Source organism: Micromys minutus, assembly GCF_963924665.1.
Source record: "Micromys minutus genome assembly, chromosome: 3".
Lineage (NCBI taxonomy): Eukaryota > Metazoa > Chordata > Mammalia > Rodentia > Muridae > Micromys > Micromys minutus.
Genome location: NC_137972.1, coordinates 60,809,932 through 60,830,810, shown reverse-complemented (window position 1 = coordinate 60,830,810; position 20,879 = coordinate 60,809,932). Strand labels below are relative to the sequence as shown.

At 42.4% G+C, this 20,879-nt stretch overlaps 1 protein-coding gene across 1 annotated transcript in view; it reads left to right on the top strand.

Moving 5' to 3' along the window:
• Positions 1–7,988: 7,988 nt before the first annotated feature.
• GABRG3 (gamma-aminobutyric acid type A receptor subunit gamma3) overlaps positions 7,989–20,879 on the top strand; it is a gene marked incomplete at both ends in the record, with an annotated part of 554,008 nt that continues 541,117 nt past the window's right edge. The window contains 2 exons of the mRNA XM_080913698.1: positions 7,989–8,041; positions 12,948–13,096. Of these exons, the coding sequence (XP_080769824.1) occupies positions 7,989–8,041; positions 12,948–13,096 (202 nt within the window). The remainder of the gene's footprint in view (positions 8,042–12,947; positions 13,097–20,879) is intronic.

Below are 20,879 nucleotides of genomic sequence, written 5' to 3'. Positions count from 1 at the left end.
CCACTAACGACAGACCTGGAAGTCCTCTGCTGTATATGTGTTAGGGGCCTCATATCAGCTGGTGTATGCTGCCTGATTGGTGGCTCAGTGTCTGAGAGATCTTAGGGGTCTGGGTTATGTATTTTTGGACAGCATTGCTTTTCTTAGTGCTGCCTACTGCTAAATATGTCCTGTTGGATCACATTGATCTTTGCATTAAGCTTCGGTCTGCCAGCTTTCTCCACTATAAAGCTACTCTTTTATTCTTTTAAATGTTAACTGTTCTTTGGGGAAAGGATTTGAGAGTACTTAACTACTTTAGTTTTATGCAATAGCAGCTCTTGCAGCTGGCTGTACAACACTGCTCTTCTAGCTCAAATGCTACTCAGTATTTATTAGTAGGCTATGTTATAATTGGGAGGTACTTTCTCTCATCTCTGTTATCATCTGTAGTTTAGACATGTGCTTTATTGTTTAATCCTATGCAGCTAAATTCAGAATTGTCATTATTTCTTTTTATTGTGACGTTATCAAAGATTTAGACAAGCATCTCATCAAGCTGACTTTACAGAGAATTCAGAATATTTTTATGTCCTTCTCTATTTTTATTCTTAACCCAATTTATTTAGATACAACAAACAAGAAAATGTACATAGTAGGGCATAAACTGTGATGACTTGAAATTCCTACACACTGTCACATGACAGCCAGGGGAACTGGCTAACATAGCCTTCGTTTTCAGTTGTTTTCCTTCTTCACTTCACGGTGAAAGACTTCCCTGGATCCTTCATTCTTTCTTTTACCTCTTTGGGTTAAAAATTATTCCTAAGTTTTGTGTCTATGAAGAATAATTCACAAACAAGATCCAATTCTGGTCTCGAAGCTGCTCTGGCTGTTTGGAGACTTTAGACTGCAGTGTTGGATTACACAGCCATCCATTGTAATAGGAGTGTGATGTCTCATGCCGCATTAGAAGTAACAGGTAATGCTAATGTAACCCACTGGGTGGTTCCTTGCCTTATAATATATTTTCCAATAATTTTAACCTTTTTTTTGTTTTGTTTTTGTTGTTGTTTGTTGTTGTTTTGGGAGTGGTCATTTTTTAAAAAAAGGAAAATAGATTTTTTTCATACAATATATTCTGATTATAATTTCTCCTCCCTCCCCCCACCTCCTCCCAGGTATTCTTCCCTTCCCTATGACCTATGGCCCATAGGCACACCCTGTTTCTCTCTCTGATTTGAAAACTAATGATGGGGCTGATGGGATGACTCAGTAGTTAAGAGCACCGACTGCTCTTCCAGACAGCTTGTGATCTGGATTCCCAGAAACCAAAAGGATGGCTCACGACCATCTGTAATGGGATTCGATGCCCTCTTCTGGTGTTTCTGAAGACAGCTAAAGTGTACTCATAAAAATGAAATAAATAAACCTGAAATTTTTTTTTAAAAAAGAAAGAACACTAATGACATTTAAAGAATAATAATAAAATAAGGTAAAAATAAACAGGAATAGTACAAAACAATCAGAAGGAAAGAGACAAAGAAAAGGCGCAAAAGACCCCACATATAGACACAGAGACATACATCCTTTAACATACAGAAACAAAAATACAAGCAAAACCAGAAAACATGATGCGTATTATAGGATGAAAATAAAAAATATACCCTGAAAAAAGCATTATGTGACAAAGAACCTCCAAGACAGCAATGAGCTTATTTAGTGCTGGCCGTCCACTGCTGGATGTGGGACCTGCTCTTAAGAGTGGTACCCAGTTAGACTCCACTGGAGAACATTTATTTTTCCTGCTGTGGGATGCTTGGAGATAGCACCTGGTTTAGGAATGGAGGTTTGTGTCCCCTTCTCCTCTCGTCCCTGGGAAATCATCCAGTTTAACCTGTGCATGCCCTGTGGATGTTGCCAAAGTCCATGTGAGTCCATATACTAGCCAGCTTGGTTGAGTCTAGCTGGTCTTGTTACCTTGGTGTCCTCTGTCCCGTTTGGCTCTTACAGTCTGCCTCCTCTTCCTCTGAGAAGAGTTCATTGAGCCATGAAAGTTTCAGGGAGACATGGTATTTAAGACTGAGTATTACAAGACTTTTCACACTCTGCACTTGGTCCAGTTGTGGTTCTCTGTATTTTTTCCTATCTACTGAGGGAGGAAGCTTCTCTAATGAGAACTGAGTCATAGACTGATCAGTGAGTATAGAAGAACTGCCATTTGGAATCATTTTATTTTTTACATTCCTTCAGCAGGAAGGGAATATCTGGTTTTCTGTCAGGTCCTGGCTCACCTTGTCTCAGATCCTTAGCCACTTGAGCTGGATCAGGGATAGATGCCATCTCATTAACTGCACCCAAATTCCAATTAGATAGTATTTGATTACTCTTACAAGCTGTGTTCTACTGTTGCGACAGCACATCTTACAGGTAGGTCACTATTGTAGAAGGAAGACTGTATCTTTTCTCCTTTGGAAATGTGTAGAGTATGTTCCAGTAGCCTGGGCACTAGGAGGGGTAAAGGCTCTAGTTAGGTACCAGTTGACCTTCTCCATATTCACTGAGCTATGTAGGTATTGTCCTCAGTAATAAATAAGATCCACCATCAATCTGTGGCAAGTAACCAATAGCCTTGACAATAGCCTGAGTTGTGTGGGGTTTCCATGGGCCTCCTTCAACCAACAGCTCAATTAGATGTAACTCACTTTCAGAACAGGGAGGTTTCATCTGGTCACAGGAGATGTTTAGTGGGTGACTTGTCTCCCTTTTCCTAGGGAGATCCTTCTCTCTGTCTACTCCCTTACTCTATTGCTAACTGCTGTGGTTATAGAAATTACAGCTTGCTCACTGAAGACTTAAAAGCTAACGTTCACATATAAGCAAATGCATGCTATATTTGTCTTTTGGGATCTGGGTTACTTCACTCTTTGGATGATTATTTTATAGCTCTATTCATTTACCTATGACTTCACAATTTCATTTTTAACAGCTAAGTAATATTCCATTGTGTGAATATACTGCTTTAATTTTTTTTCTTTTCTACATTACATCCTGGCCACAATATCCCTTCCTTCCTCTCCTCCCAGTGTGTCTACAACTCCCCTTTGTTTTCCTTCAGAAAAGAATAGGTTTCCTAGGGATAGCAATCAAACATGGCATAACAAGTTACAATAAGTCTAGGCATGCACACTTGTATCAAGGCTGTATGAAGCTATCCAGTAGAAAGAAAGGGATCCCAAATGCAGGCAAGAGTCAAAGAGAGCTTCCCTAGCTAACCAACCATATATGCATACATATATGCAACATATCTAGGACAGACCCATGTAGGCGCTCTCACTACTGCTTCCGGCTTTATGAGCACCTGTGAGCCTTGTCTAGTTGCTTCTGTGGACTGTGTTTTTGTGTTGTCCCTGACCCCTCTGGCTCCAACAATCCTTCTCCCCATCTTCCATGGCATTCTCTGACCTCTGCCTAATGTTTATGTGTACTGTATTTTTTCCATCCATCCATTCTTTTGTATTTTTGAAGAAAGAGTTTGCATCTCTGGGCCGGTATAGGTTTCTTGTGCTTTATCTTTTGGCTTTTTTTTTCCTATTTGTTTGTTTAGTCCTATTCTTGTTTGTTTTTCATCCTGTTGATTTTTAGATGCTTATTTGTATTCTAATGAGAGAGAGAATAAAGAATGTGGATTCTGGTCACTGGAAAGGTGTCAAGGATCTGAGAGAGGAGTTGGGAGAACTATGATCAGAATATGTGGCATGAAAAAACCCTACTTTCAATAAAAATTAAAATTATAAAAATAAGAATAGCAAGGTTACATTTCTTAAAAGCTGACATGAAGTGGCAGTCCAGGGTCACACTGCCTTATGTATTTTGAGTGAAATGTTTCTTTTTACCAGTAAACAAATGCCTTTTTGACCTAGAGATTTTTGTTCGAGTCAAACAAGCAAGAAGAATATGCATGTATTTGTACTACCCGTCAGATACGGGAATGTCCTTCATCCTAGTAAATAAGGGGTAGAAGCCCCTCATAGTCAACTCAGACTATATAGAAGGATAAAAATCATGACTGACTGTTCAACAGAATGGGTACAGGATTCTAAATGAGAGGTTATTTAGAAATGTTTATTGGTGGAATAATGTCCTCAGCATAAGGCTTTACCATCAATTAGTTAGTAGGCAAGCCAGCCCCTTGTGGCAGGTTGAAGAGTGGTTAGTCTTTGGAGCTCACGAGCTGGGATGGTAGACTGACAGTGTTATGTAGATGATGGGCAGATGGTGCTTTTATACTTACAGTGTAACTATGAATTAAAAGGCCACAGAAGCATGCTATAAAGATTAGTGCATTTCTGATATGCATCTTATCTTCACTAGTAATTTTTGATTGAGTTGAGTATTTGTTCATAAAGCATGGAACGTAACAATTTAGAAGTATAATTTTAGAGCAACAGAGGTTTGGTTTAAAACTAAAACCTCAGAAAGCCACAAAGCAAAGATGAACAGATGATGTGCTTTAGTTACCCGGAAAGTACGGCTGGCTTTGCTCCCTGGTGCTGGTAGGAGGTGACATGAGGCTGCAGAGGGAATCCTGAGAGGTATTTCTCCAAGAAGCCACAAGAGGATCTCCAAGCTAAGGCAGCCAGCTTCTGCTTCGGCATTGCCACCTCCTGCCTAGGTGAGCCCACAAACTGAAACAGCGCCCCCACCTCCAGCAGTCCAAACAAGTGCATTGTTGGTTTTCCAGGTTTGTAGATTGACTCACAAGCCTTAGTAAATTTAGAATGAAGTATCGTGTGTGTGTGTGTGTGTGTGTGTGTGTGTGTGTGTGTGTGTGTGTGTTTCAGAGTTTTCGTTCTTTCCTTTGCACAGCCCTGCTAACCCCCCCCCCCCCACTCCTCCAGTTATTTTCCTGCTGAGGAAAAGGAAAGTAAATTTTGCTCACCCAAATGGAGCTGTTAAGTTTCCCAGGTGCTGAAGATGGGAAGGCTGGCCAGCAGGGAGGATATGCAGTGCAGTGCGCATGCTCAGCAAAGCACTCCAGCCTGGTCAGTTTAGGCAAAGGAGGAAACATCAAAGGCTAACAGCTGGTGCTTTGAAGCTTCTTGACCTTGCATTTTGCTTTCATATTGATGTTCAGAAAGCTTGCTTTGAATACCTCATCCCTCCTGACTCATTTTGCATAAAATATTTTCCCCAGGCTGTAGCATGGAGGTTTTCTACAGTAAAATATTCAATTCTGTGAAGCCGGCCCATTGTGTCCAATAAGTGGAGCAAAGCATCCCAAACTTCTGCCGAGGTCAGGCCGCACTCATTCATAATAATGGCACATCAAACCTATGCAGAAAATAAAAGAATAAACCCCACCAGCATAGGGCTGTACAGAGGTCTCACATCTATTCCACTGACAGGTTGTGATGAATATAGAATCCCAGGACACCTCTCATTATGCTGACATTTTACAAAGCCATCCAAATGCCAGCCTGTCTGTACTGGATAATAGATTGTAAACGACTCAAGTTCCGAAAAAATAAATTACGATGAGGATACGGCATCACAGGAAGAAGCCACGAGTGTCTGCCTCGCTTCACGTTCCAAGAGGCAGTGGACACAGTGACTAAGTTTGACTACCAGGATCCTCCCCTTGGGGTTGGTACTTAACCTCCTGGGACTTTTCTCTACTTGTACAGTGAAATTATGCTGTGAGAATCTGAATGAATCAACCACACTGACTCTTGGCTCTCCTGGAACCAAGCCTGACATTATTTTCTCTATGTTCCGGTCACTATGTCAAAAATAGAAGCACGGAGGGACTGCTATATTTACCTTTAGTTTTCCTGCAGAATATTTTCTAACTTACATGGTGATAACAGGCAGGTGGCCCTCCTGTATCTATGTATTCTGCATCCCTGAGTTCAAACAAACTTGAATAAAAATGTTGTCTTTAAAAAGTATATACTACCAGAAAGGCATTTGTCTTATTTCCTAAACAATTATAATAACTATTTACATCACATTTGTAGATAGTGGGCATTACACGTAATCTAGAGATGGATTAAATCATACCAGAGGTCTATGAAAATCTTAGTACATTTCCTATGACAGATTTAGCCTTCCCAGGGATCCTGGAAACTAGTTCTTAAATTGGAAATTGAAGACTTGATTGCATTTGTATAGAGACTCAAGATAATTCTGTGCCATCCTTTGCCTAGTTTTTGAAGGGTTCCCTTTTATGGCTCAGACATTAGAGATGAAGGGGAGTTTGGTAGGAAGCTGAAGAAGGAAGGTAGGTGCTGGCTGTTAGGAATCTCTACAGATCATAGACATTCAGACTTACATAAGGGAAGGTAAGAAGAGCGATAGACAGTTCCCTGATTGGGGTGAGGCAGGAAGAAGGCAGGGGCCTCATGTTAACCGGAACAGCTCAATACTCAGTTAAAAGCAATACTGTTAACAAGAATAGTCTCCAGCCTCCTGCCTCACATTTCTTACCCTCGAATCCAGAAACAAGGGAGAGAATTTCCAAGAGCTTCTTGTTTCTCTGTATTTTGTGGCAAAGCTTACTGTCAGTGTTGCTGAAATTTCTTTTCTCAGGAAGATAGGAACATTGTCAATACCGTCCTCCTTGGCCCTAACAACAAAACAGAGTTCAACCCCACACAGTTCAGCTTGTGGACCTGGAGTTTATTCCCCATATCTGATAGGATCTTGGGCGATCACAAAACTTCACTTAACATGGTTAATGGCTTCCTTTTCTCCTTCCTCTAGTTTTTCCAAGCCTATATATTCTGGTACTTTCTTCCCCTACACACAGGCTGTTGGCAATGAGCGACAAAATCGCAAACAAATGACTGGGGGGGGGCATGTGTGGGCCTCAGGTGAGGATCTAATGACCTTCTCAACTCTTCCTTCTCTGAAGGAAAGCCAGCAATCCACAGGCCCAAACCTGATGGATTTCTGCAAGCAGGCGTAGCTCCTTATAATGATCATGGTAAATTGCTTGCAAGGGTAGTACTTATCGAAGCAAGTATAACGAAATTGTCCTGTTTCTATGAATAGTGGTTGAAAATGTATTTCTAAGAATATATATTTTTTTTAATTTTGGAAGTAAAATTCCTATATGTGTTGAAGTTAATACTTGCATGTCAAAAGATTAGCTTCCTAAACGATCATACAAATAAAAACAGGCAATTTTCGGTTTGGAGCATGAAAATAGTCAGTCCTACCCAACAGAGGGTTCCTTGCTTTCTGGCTCTGGAGCCTTCTCTCTGGACTTAAAGATGTCACTTCTACTAATTACTGATGATGTTTTCTGAGAAAAGGAGACATCATTGGGAGTTCCCCAGCAAGCACCAGGGGGATTTCAGGTAAGCAAGCACCACCCTAGAGAAGATCTCCTTTTGGCAAACCATCTCACTTACTTGCAATGGCGTCCCTAAGAGAAGGCACAAGGCACAGGGGACAAGCAGGGTGGGTGTGCTGCAGTACAACTACCAGTGCCAGTGACTCCATCGATGACACGGGCCAGTCCCCAGGCCCCTTCTGCGCCTCCCTGAGGGATCCCCAAGCTCTCCTTCCCACCCCCAGCCCCGCCCCCTTCCCGACCTCCCAACTCCGAGTCCATTCAAACCTCTCTGCCTTCGCCTGGCGTTGCCAAGCGTGTTAATTGGGGAAACTCCTCCCCGCAGCGGCTGGCGGGCACCACCGAGGCAGTCGCGACCTTCCCGCCCCGCTTCGGAGCGCAGCTGCCCCAGCGCAGAGCCCGGAGCGGCCCCGCGGGCTCCTGCTGCGGGAGGAGGGCGCCCGGCCACCTGCTGCCCCCCCTTCCCAGTGCCGATCGCTCCCGAGAGCGGACGCACCCCAGCTCCAGTGCGCCCCGCAGAGCCGGGCCGTCGGGGGCGCGGAGCTTGGTGCAGATAGACACCTGTCCCTCCCGGTCCGCAGAACCCCAGGCGCTGCAGCCCGCAGTAGCCTAAGTAAGCGCTCAAACTCGGACCCGCGCCCGGAGAACCATGGCTGCAAAGCTGCTGCTCCTCCTCTGCCTGTTCTCTGGCTTGCACGCTCGGTAAGTAGCTCACAGGCGGTTCCCCGAGGCCAGCGGGGGCGGGAGGGCGGCGGGGGGCGCCGTCTGCCGGCCGCCAGTCCCAGGTGCGCGCCGTCCACTGGGCTGCAGAAGAGGGAAGGTTCCCGCACCTCACCAGCAGGTCTCCCCCAGGACCAGACCTCCTCTCCAGGGCTGCCACAGCCCCCTGCAATCCGGAGTGTGTAGGGACTGTTTGGGTGTTTGTAGGATGTGGTGGTTTCAAGGGACTTGGGAATCCAAAATGATGAGGCAGTGGCCTTCTCCTTCAGTTATCCAAGGGCTTTCTGACATCCATTGGCTAGCACTCTATCTGTTCTACCACTGAAGAGAAACCTCTGGACCCAGGAATTCTGCTTTCTCAACTACCCTGTATAGATTACAGAAGAGATAATTGGCAGAAGGCAAGTGTAGGGGGCTGGGGCAGGTGGTCTGGAAGAGCCCTGCTTCTCCAGGTCCCACACCACACACAAGCACCCCAGTCTCTGTCAAAGAATCATGTTGGGGTTCACACGGTAGATCCTTCTTTAAGCGATAAGAGATTACCTCACTGTGAATACCCCAAACCAATACCAGTCAGCTAACAGAGGAAGCTCTCTGTAGACAGACAAGGGCTCATGAGGACAGTGGCACCAGAAGGGTTAAAGCCTGTTGCCATAAACACAACTAGAGATGCTGACATTAGCTTTTTCATTCCATCTCCAGATTGGGGTACTGGTTAGAACCTGAAGACTACCCTGTGCTTTGGAAATCCCTGGTTGCTTTCCCTACAGTCACCCTAGGAATTGGAGGACACCCCGTTTCCCAGAACACACTTGTGTTGACATTTCTCAGTTTCCTGGCTTAGAAAGCAAATTAGAAAGCAGCTCCCTCTGAGGGTCACAGGTCCTCTCCCAGTGACAGGCTTTTATTTTCATTCACATTTGTGAAGTATCGGAACTAGGAAGACACCCTGGTAACTCCCCCCAAAAGTAGGAGAGAGGGCTTCCCAAATTCTTACTCCAGCTCACCGAGGTCCTCACCCTAAGCAAGAAAGTCTCACCCCACCCCGAAGGACTTGTTCTTGCTCAACTGACTCTGGAGACTTGAACTCTTGGTCACTCAGGAAGGACAGGATCCTGAAGCCTCTCCACCAAAGTTTCTGCTCTCCAGGAAGTGAATGGAAAGTGTGTTTTGAAGGAGATTGTAGCTGGAGGGATCTTAGTTTCGAGGCAGAAGCATAAAAAAGCCACAGTCACATCACAGAGTCTTTTGCTATAGTCACCAACTCAAAAACCTAGCTGCAGTTCAGGGTCCAATCAGTGATCTAGATTTATAGTTGCAGTTCTGGAAGGAAAGCAGCCACTTTAGCTGTCATTATGTCTGCTCCCAGAGAAAGATGCAGCACTCTGGTTTCTGAAGATTCCCAGTGACACAAAATCTCCTGGGATTCCTCCTTTCCAGCCAAGGTGCACATACGAATATGTTCTCTGTTGAGTTTTCAGTCTTGGTAATCGTGGTTGCAAATCAATTCTAAAATAACCCATTTCTGTATTTATTGCTATATGTTTCACTTTTTGCAGTGATTTCATTATTGTTGTTGTTAAAAAGGGTTTTACAAACATGTAAGATAATTGAATGGCCCATCAATCTTTTGATCTATTGTTAGTTTTGAGAGGATTTTCTTCAGCATTCAAGATGCCTCACTGGTATGGATTCTGTCTAGATCAGTTCTGAGAGGATGCTCTGTGATTTTGCAACAGGGGTACCTGCCTACAACAAAGGGGTGCCTACCTGAGCCCTGACACTCATGGCTGAGCTTGTTGCACAGGAAAAAGCAATGCTCCTTCTCGATGTTCACTGATTTGGGGAGTGCAGGAGTTCTTTTTAATACTGAAAACTCTTTTGGATGTTTTCTCTGCCCTTCTGGTGAAGAAAAGCTGTAAGGATTGAGATGCTGTCTGGGGAATGTGCATGTGTTTGCTTTATTTTTAAGAAAAAAGATATTTTATTTTTAAGAAAAAGCAGTGCTGTTTAGGAACCAGCGATCAGAGCAACGGAGTGCTAGGAAGGTAATATATAAGCCCATGTAGAATTTTGAAGAGAAAGGAAATTCCATCTCATCAACCCACTTGTGGGTTCCCTGAGGTGAGATTGGCTTTTCTCAGGGCACTGTGTAGGGCAAGGGTTCATCTTCTGAACTGGGAGTGGCACAGTACTGGCAGCTGAGGAGAAAGGACCACTGAGGCATCCTGCACCAGCTACAGAAGTGGGGTTTCATGGAGCAGAGGTAGAGAACAGGTCTACTCTCCCAGACTTTATCCCCAGCACTCCCACCTGCCCTAGCAACTGAGGAAGAAGCTTATGCAATTTCAGATAACACCTCTTACCACTAGAGGGAGAATGAGACTCCTTATAAAATTCCTGCCCTTGAAGTAACCAGCTTTTCTGGGACTGTGAGGGAGTATAGGAGTAGATGTAGCTAACACGGGAGTGAGTATGTTTCCTAAGCACAGCTGACAGTTGGGGCAGGGAGGACCATAAAGCCACAGAGCTGGTATTTCTGCAGTGGTGGAGAGGAGGGCAGGAGAAAGGCATGTAGCAGGGAACTGGGGAGGTACAATTTGATTTCACTGGGACTACCTACGCTATTTATTTTCACAGTCCCCAAGTGTCTTTGTTCTGGAATAACATGTTAGGTCCTAAAGGCACTGTGTAGGTATCAGCCATCCAAGTGATTCATGCTAGCCATTCATACTTTAATTTGTTTTGCAAGGTGATACAATGAATATTCCTGATACAGCTTTTAAGTATGCAAAATGCTTGAATATTTAAAAGTTCTATAGTGTTCTTTGCAGAAGTTTGGTTTTGCAGGTGGTAAGCTGCATTCTTCTTAATGGGTGAAGGAGGTATCAAATATCCTAAATTCCTCTTGATGGTGAATATTCAGCTTAGGTAAAATCCACAATTGTTTTTGGAGTTTGTGGATGGCTTAATTTAATCTTCTAGCCAGTTGGGCATTCATGAAATAGAATTCATTTTAAGATCAGTTTAGGAGAAGCTTAATTGTAAAAGCTATCCTACAAGACTCATTATCAAGATCTCTCACACATATGGATAGCTGTTCTTTCGTGTCTACACAGTCCACATTTACAGTTCCAAGCAGCTGTTAATTAGGAAAATAGTTCTGAGCATGTACAGACTCTTTCTTGACCTTATTCCCTTGGCAATACCTTGTAATAATCATTTACGTAGCAGCTGTGTGGAACTGATCACGTGGGAGTGACTATAAGCATTTGTGAATATCATGTGTAAATAGAGCATTATTCTGAGTGTAAACTTCCCCATTTTCAGATTTTCGTCTGTCCTGGGAGATCCGGGAATGATCTTTGGTAAAGAAGAGAGAACAGTGCATGGGTTTGGGTTTAGGCTGCTGGGCTACTGCTCCTGTCCGCCATAGCTCTTCAGCACACACAAGGGACGGTGTAGATAAGATCTGACACATCCATGTACATGTATCTATGCATCTGAAGATCTGAGTGAAGATGAAAGACTGAACTTTAAAATGATTAGGGTTTTTCTTGATTTCGTGGTAGCGTCAGAAAAGTGACATGCCTGAGGACAAGCAGCTTGGTATGGAGCTGACATTTGACTGCTGTCTGTAAGTTGGAATGAAAATGAACCTGGGCCTGGTTGGGCCAAGTTCCGCTCAATGTGTTGTTCCTCACCGTCTTTTTAGAGAAGTGTCGTTAAGGCACTCACATAGACCAACTAGGACAGGGGCTTTGCTTCTTAAGCTCTTCTAAAGGTTCACACCTGCAAGGAAATATTGCTTCAAGGGAGAAGGAAACTCCTTTTTCGTTCCACATCACAGGTGCTGGGATCCAGAGAGCCTCATTCTCTGAGAAAACTGGCTGTTGGCTTAAGGTTTCTCCCCATCAGAACCCTTGTAGGCAGGAATCACCCTGCTGGGGGGGCTGTGGTGCTGAGCAGAGTAGGGCAGAAGGTCAGAGATATCCAGGCTCTCATTGGAATTCACTGAAATGCTCACAGGCTCGAAGGCACACTGGAAACCACTTAATTCGTAAAGCCTGCTGGGAAAGAAATGAACCAGTTTTGGCGATCAAGGTGTGTAGATTGCCAGAGGACATTCTACAGTCATCAACTAACACATCTCCTGGCTGTTCCCCATGCTGAGTATACCAGCAACACAAGCCACTTCATAGTGTCCCCACAATTATGCCCCAAAGTCCAGGCTATATGGAAAGTACAGTCAGAGTCAGTTTCTTTCAATGAGTTCCTTCTGTCAAAGCTACTCCTGCTTCCCACAGTCTTGGTGGCGGGACTTAGAAAGAACACTACCGAGGACTCTGAAGGGTGTCTGATTTTGACAGATTGGTTTTGTGGTAAATAATATTTGAGTATTTATCTCTACCATAGATCATTTAGTTTACCCAGAAGACACAAAGCCTTTGTATTTATAATACGCCTTAAAGTGCTAGAGCTGGGCAGATATCAACCCTCTATGTTATGTTGTCTATTTCCCCATCAAAGTCCCCAAGTTATCATTTGACATGGTCTACCTGGGCTGCTCTTCTCTCTCTTTCTTCATGGTCACTGCTCAGAACAACCCAATACAGGTTGACAAAGTGCTTTTATTTCCTGTTGGCTAATTCCGGCATCAGTTGACCCACTGCCATTTCTCTGGTTTAATTTGAGCCAGGCTGTTCTGCTAAGAGCATTTGCATTCTGGCTAGGGAATGTTTCCTAATTTTTATCTTACTTCTTGTAGTTTTACAGGTGGCAGGAAGATCCCAGGGATCTTCCACCCATTTTAGTAGCACCTAGAAGGAGGACATTTAAAGAATCTTCTGGGGTGGTTACAATTTTTCCCATTGTGTCACATCTGCAGGTCCAGAAGGGTGGAAGAGGATGAGAACGAAGACTCTCCATCAAACCAGAAGTGGGTCTTGGCACCCAAATCACAAGACACCGATGTGACGCTGATTCTCAACAAATTGCTGAGAGAGTATGATAAAAAGCTGAGACCGGACATTGGAAGTGAGTGCCAGTTTCTATTCCAATGTAGAAAGACGCTATGACAATCTTTGCATTCAGAGTTTTCACATTAAATAATTATAAATCCAGAGATTCCAACAATAGTGCAATGGGTGGGTCTCTTGCATTTGTCACACGTTGAAGTGAGTGACAGCAAAACCAAGAGGTGGCCAAGTGTGGATCTATGTTACCTGCCATATTCTTAAGGTTTTGATTTTGGTTTCTCAGCTAGTGTTCTGAGCTTGCTGCAAATGTTTAGACTTCATCTCATACTCTCTTCGTGGGAATGGAGACCCGTCATTCCCTCTTTTCCAAGTTAGATAGTTAAACTTTATTTTACCTCATTACTGTTGAGGTTGAGAGCTCCTTGCTTGTCTTTTATTGTCTGTCAAATCTGTAGCTTGTCTTCGTTCTCTCTGCAGGATCCTTCACAGGGAGGGTTTTACTATGGATGGCATCTGATTTACTGGCTCTCTTTCTATGAAGTTTCTCAGCAATCTTCCCAAAGGCTCTGCTTGACAAAGGGCTCATTGGCTTGTCTCCTTTCTTGTGCCGTTAATACAAAGTCCCTCTGGTTTGCTAAGGACAGGACTGCATTTTATCTGTATCAGGATCTATAATTACCTTAGTTCTAACTGGCATGAGATTTCAAAGTCTTTGTGATTAAGGAAGGAGAATTTTTTTATTGGATATTCTCTGTATTTACATTTCAGATATTATTCCCTTTCTCCCATTCTCATCCCTCTCCTCCTCCCATTGCCTCCATGAAGGTGCTCTCTCTCCCAACCACCCTCTCCTACCTCAGCACATTGGAATTCCCCTACACTGGAGAAAGGAGTCTTTGCTGCACCAAAGGCCTTTCCTGCCTTTGATGCCAGACAATGCTGTCCTCTTCTGCATATACACCTGGAGCCATGGGTCTCTCTATAAAAACTCATTGGTTGGTGTTTTAGTCCCTGGGAGCTGTGGTGGGTTTAGTTGATAATGCTATTCTTCCCATGGGGTTGCAGACCCTGTCAGCTCCTAAGAAAGGAAAATTTTAAAGGTGTGTATCTGGATAAACCATGGTAAACATCCTTGCCTCATTTATTTGTGGATATAGTAATGAGAAGTGCCACAACTCTCTATCTTCTACCCTGCTTTAAAAACATTTATCCAATGTTCTGCCTGCAGAATATCTAGAGATAATATAAACAACATAACAAAACAAACAAGACGCAAATGAATGCTGACAAAAAGATATTAGAAACAGAATCACTTACTCACTATTAGTGCAAGTGCAGACTGGTACAGCCAATGTGGAAACAAGCATGGAAGCTTCTCAGAAAGATGGAGAACTAGGTTTACCACATGATCCAGTGGTACAACTCTTGGGTTTATAACCACAAGACTCTATCTCATAGTGTACTTATATCTGCTCATCCATGTTTATCGGTCTTGTATTCACAGTAGCCAGGGAATATAAACAGCCTAGATGTCTTGCAAATGGTGAAGAATAAAATTCGGTACATTTATTATTCATGTGTAAAGAGAAAATTATGAAAATTTCAGGTAAATAAAGCCAAAAATGTTCATCCTCAGCAATCCAGATTCAGAAAGACAAACACTTCATATGTGGATGGTAGTTTTGAATATTTAGATTAGTATGATAAATTGAAATATCCTACAGACTCCAGGAAACTAGTAATCGACCATGGTGTATGAGGGGCAGATTTAAAAGGAAAGGATGAGAATGGAGTTTAGGTATAAAGGAGGTGGGAAAATAATGAACTAGAATGTGTTAAATGATTAGGAGATTGGAGGTTACAAAGCAGGAGGGAGGATTGGGGAGGGTCAGTAACACTAAAGGTATTTGAAAGGGCCTTCAGGAAACCTACTACTGAACAACTCCCATTCTCACACACACACACACACACACACACACACACGTATTATATATATACACACACGAAGGAGATTAAATGGTTTTACTCTACAGTGGGGATATTCTGTCTCCTAGAAATCATAGGCTATCAAAAAAAAAAAAAAAAAAAAAAAAAAAAAAAAAAAAAAAGCCTGCTGCCAGACATGGATTATCTGTTTTCTGGCTGTTTGTCAGTGGGTCCCATAGAACATCCTCCAAGCATTTTAATATAGTGACATAGTTTTTGTTACCCTTTAAAACTTGATGGTAATAAACCACATAGTTCAGGCATAGAATAAGGAAATCAAGCTAGCACGCACATGGAAGCTTTATCTGTACTGGTTAAGTTTCATAGAGCAAGAACATTCTATGCATGTTACCAAGGGAGAAAAGTAATGCTCATACATATGCATATACATATACATACATATACATATACAGATATATATGTATGTATGAAGCCTGGGGCTACAATAATGCCTGGCTTAGCAATATATGGCTACATGTGCACTATTGGAACAGATATTGTGTGGTAAGCAACAGCATTCTGATTGGATATAAAGCTAAGTTGGAGTTTTATAAACTTTAATTTAAATTTGAAACAAAGTGGAAATGTATGCCTGGTACCTTTAACTGTGTCTAAACTCCATGACTGGCTATGTCATTTTGGTGGTCCCTATACGAACATATATTTGAATACATGATCTCAAGGTGGTGCTTGTTTAAGGAGGTCTAAGGTGTGGCCTTGCTTGAGAAAGTATATCACTTGGAGCAAGCATGAAATTTAGGAGATTCATGTCATACTTGAATTTGTTCTGTTTTGTGGTTGTGGATCAAGATGTATCCTCTCAGCTACTCTTTGGATCTGCCATTATGCACTTAAATCTCTCATAATTTCTTCATAAACCAAATTAGTACTTTATTTTATATGTGATACCCATTCTGTTGCCTCAGTCATGGTGTCTTATCATAGCAATAGAAAAGTAACAAAGACAGTCATAGGCCCCAAGAGTGAACCTGTGGCCAAGTAGGTCACAGGCCTTAGGGGAGAGTATAATACTATTATTCTGCTAAGTCAGTATAGTAGTAAAATTCTCTGTAAGTACTCACCTTTCTAACTGTAGAATAGTGCATCTCTGACTCTCATTAGAGACATTTCTTTCAGCAGTAGATAGCAAGTAACACAGAGGCTCAACTTGTCAGTGTATTTAGGATAAAAGAATATATAGATTGCTCAGCTCTAAATGGGACATTTATGTCACACACCTCCCCCAAGGCTCAGGGGCCATCACAGAGGTGATGGAAAGAATTTAAGAGCCAGAAGTAGTAGGTGCCTACTGCTATGACAGTGCCAGTACATGCATGGGCTATACATGCCAGTACAGTAGCCTGGACTGTGTGCAAAAGACCGGCACACAGCCAGCTAAAATCCCAGCATAAACAAGAGGGGGGGTCCATCAAGTTCCCTGGCTGGGGAATTATTGGAATTTCTGGCTGATGCTGGGGAAGGAGTCAGTTCTCTTGGAGGATGTAGTCCCTGACGCGCTCCATTCGATGGACTTGTAGCAAAGCACATTCTGACAGTACAGAGTGGAGCTTAGTAGTTTAAAGTAGAGAAGGGGGGGTGATTGGCAAGAATTGGAAGAGAGATGGATTTGATTGAAACACAAATGCAGGCATGAAATTCCAAACAGTAAACAAAAGTTCATCAGCATGAACTAAGTGTAAATAGCGCAGTACAAGTGTGTGGATTCTGCGATCACCCACTCCTCCCATTATCTCCATTTTAAAGGTGACAAATCTTGAGGGCAAAGCTACAAACAAAGCTACAAACAAATGACTGGGAGAAGGGTTTCTTCCTGTTTTAAAGATTCATTTACTTATGTATATGAGTACACTGCTGCTCTGAGGACACTGAATCCTGTTACAGATGGTTGTAAGCTGCATGTGGTTGCTGGGAATCAAACTCAGGACCCCTGAAAGAACAGTCAGTGCTCCTAACAGATAAGCCACTTCTCCAGCCCCAGGTGAGGGTTTCTATTGAGAAAGGTGATTTCAGAAATGTTGCTGACTTCCTTGGTATTGGTCAGAACAAAAGCAAACTTGCTCTTCTGTCAAAGTTCAGTCTAGCTGGTCCATCACAGCAGAACATTATTTAGATCGAGGGTATTTTGTTTGTTTCTTTGTTTTTGTTTTTTGTTTTTTGAGGAAGAAAGTGGGCATGTCTAGCTTCCCACCAAGATCTCTATGGCATCCTGTAAAAGGTGAGGTATTACTGTGTAGTTCATAGAGAGTTTGAGGAAACATATTCAAACACACACACACACACACACACACACACACACACACACCACCATAATGTTTGGATTGGAAACAGAAAGGTCCTATCTATGGGGACAGGCAAACAAAAATTATTCTTTTACAGTTTATAATAGTTGCCTTCTTACCCTTGGAAGTTATAGTTCAAAATCCTTAATAGTTACTTGAAAGTATATATGATATCTTGTCCTATAGAGGCTCTATGATAACTGGTAGAGTTTAATTAATAAGGCAGTGTTAGGAATATACAGGAATAACTAATAAAATAACAGCATGGTTACAATATACTGTGATGACCATTATGTAAACACACTCTCAAAATATTTTACTCTATGCTGTGTTCACCTAATTTTGTATTGTGGTGGACCACAGGAAACTGGAGTCATGGCAACAGATTGTGGGTTAGGGAAGGCTTCCTGCTGCATACACAAAGAGCTATGAATTCTTCCCATAGAAGAGGAGCCCTGAGCTTTTGGAGTGAAAAGAACTTTACAGAACATGGGAGTGAAAAATGTCATGGCAGGCTGCTCCTCTGTTGGTTTAAGGGCTGATTCTCTATGGTGGCATTTCCCTGGATCCTGGGAACTTGCTGATACTCTGGTACAAGGAGGGCAGGGGAGGGGACACTTGCCTAAGGGCAGATTTTCTGGGAAGATATTGTATATGTATTTTCTTTCCTGGCTAAGAGTGTTTCTGATTCAAATACCAATTTCTCATTAAAATTGGAATTACTTTTCTGTTGTCATAACTGTTCATGCTTAGTGTACTTAACCTTGTGGTCGCCACCTGAGATACCACAGACCTGTTTGCCATTAGCTTAATGGAGTACTCAGTTGACTTACCCACTTCCCCTTAAGTCCCCTCCCAATTCCTCATTATGTTCTGAACACTCTGTACAGAGCTCTGCCCCGACTAGCTGGAGAACAACCTACTTACATTGTGCTGTTGGTGAAGGAAGGGGCAGGGTCTCTGAATAGCATTGGAAAGGAGCTGTAGACATTCCCATTAAGTAAATTAAGCCTGTTGGATTGGAAACTCTTGAAAATTATATTCTGCTTCTAAGATGAAGTCTAAGACCTTGGGAAGTATATGAAAAGGCATGCTCTTACCTGCCCCCTTTCTATCCTAGCATTTCTGTTGCATTCTCTGTCACATAATCAGGGACACCAGCTCACTTGACTTCCTTACTGAGATTCTACTGCTGCTGCTCTCTTAGCTGTACTCTCTGGCTTCTGTACAGAGATCAGCTGCACTTCTTCCAATCTCTAATCTTACCTCCTGGGAGGATCTTTCCTTCCGATCATTCCCCTCTCACCTTCCCAGTAGGATGGATCAAGAGTCACTCATGAGTTTTCATAGCATTCATCTTTATGGGAAGTTGTAGAATTTCTAAGAGCTACCTGTTCATGGCATGCTGTAGTATTACCATGATGCCCTCCCTGAAGCATTATTACACACTTTCCACATTGTACCTGAAAATAGCCCCATTTCCTAACTATAGACACCCAAGCATAAACTCCAATCTATCTATCTATCTATCTATCTACCTACCTACCTACCTACCTACCTACCTACCTACCTATCATCTATCTATCTATCTATCTATCTATCTATCTATCTATCTATCTATCTATCCATCCATCTCTCAGTGTCCACAGTTTACAGATATAACACCCTACATCTGGACACATGCTAAATTCTCCCCAGCTTTGTTGTCAATGATAAAAAGATGGACACAGATCTGCCTATGCAGCAGTGTCTTTTTGATGACTTTTCACATCACAAATTATAACCATTACATTTGCATCTACAGATCATAGCTATTCACTCTATTAAATTCTAAATTGTGGTTTTAGTTTCTTGGTAACCATCCATCATTTTAAGTAATGTTAAAGCCACGGCCTTTGCCAATCTAGGGCCATATAGGATGACATTTTCTGAGAAGTAGGTCTAGTCCTGTAAGTCAGCAAGGGCTACATTAAGGCTATTTAACAATATAATTGTCAAAAAGAAGGAAATGATTAGAGAAAATTTATCTTAAGGGTTTCAAGAAGCTTGAACATATCTCACAGTGTAGATTATTAGAGAAGACAGTCCATGGTGGTATTGCCTATAGAGCCAATGCCATTGCAGAAAAGTTTGGAAAGACAAAGTTATGTTTTGTTACATGACATCATGAGATAGGCAATAGGTAGAAATAACCACAAACACATTAATCTGTATCTTCTTTGGGCAGGTCCATTGCTATGTTCCTCTTCAGCAGGCATTTGTCTATCTCTCTCTGGCTTTTCTGAAGTGTGTTTCCCCCAAAGCATTACAAATTCTAAGTGTGAAATAGAACACAGCAGGGTGCCCGACTGTGTGCTATTGCAGCAATCCAGAGAACAGGGCAGATACATCAGTGTCCTCCCTGGATACCCTGCCACCAGTCGCCATATACAAACTGTTTTCTTATCCATGGATGATTGATACCCGCATGACTGTTTGGCTGCTTCAGTCAAATTCATTATGTCTTTCTACTCAAACACTGAGAAGTTTTCGTATTGAAAAATCCTTTCTGTGCAACTTTGAAGCAGGCAGCAAGTACAGCTCTGGTGTGTATGGACAATGGAATAAAAGCTTCTCTGTTCCTCTTAGCGCCTGATGGCCACTCCGCCCTCCCCACTCCTCCACGCTGCTCGTCTTGTCTGCAGCCTCTGCTAGCCACTGTTTTACTCTCAGCTTCTATAGATAAGATTAGGATTTTAACTTACACATAAGGGTAACACATGATTTAGGAGAACTTTTTTCCTCTCTCTTTGGTTTCTTAAGTTAGAATTACTAACAACTCTTGAGCTGCCTTAGAACTTTGAGATAAATGTCAGTGACCCACTGGCCAAGAAGTGACTTCTCAGCAAGAAAAGCATGTTAGCAGTGGGAAGCATAGAGTTACCCCCACAACCCTTTCTTTCACTGGTCCTGCCTGCCATGTTCTACAACGATATGTTGAGAGCGTCGGATGGGAAATCATAATTTGAAAGAACTTGAAATGTCTAAAAAAGGCTTCACAAAAAATCTCAACGATTATAAAATCTTGTATTGATAGCAAATGGAAACCGTTGTTCACCACCCTTATCATATCTCAAGAAAATAGGAGGTACTGGAGGTGTGGTGCAGTGGTAGGATCCTTGCCTAAAGAAAATTGGGCCCTGGGTTTGATATTATATTCAATAATCTAGCCTCTCCTAGAAGTTGCGTGATCAAGTTCAATTCCTGTTATGTTTTTAACACATAGGGAATCACCCAGCTTAGCTAGGATAGACCTTTCCTACAATCCACAGCCTACTACTGTACAGGCGGCCATTCTGACACTTCCCCGCAATTACTGTATATCCAGAAAATAATTCAAATGTATTCACTCCAGTCTCAGAACAGATGTAGGAGGAGAGGAAACAGACATGCTTAATTGCTGTGCTCAAAGTGAGAGCTATTACTGTAGAGTTAGTTAACTGATTCTCCCACAAATTTAATTCAAATGCATAGGGAGGTGGAGAACAAATCTGGTGGAGAAATTATACCTGTCAT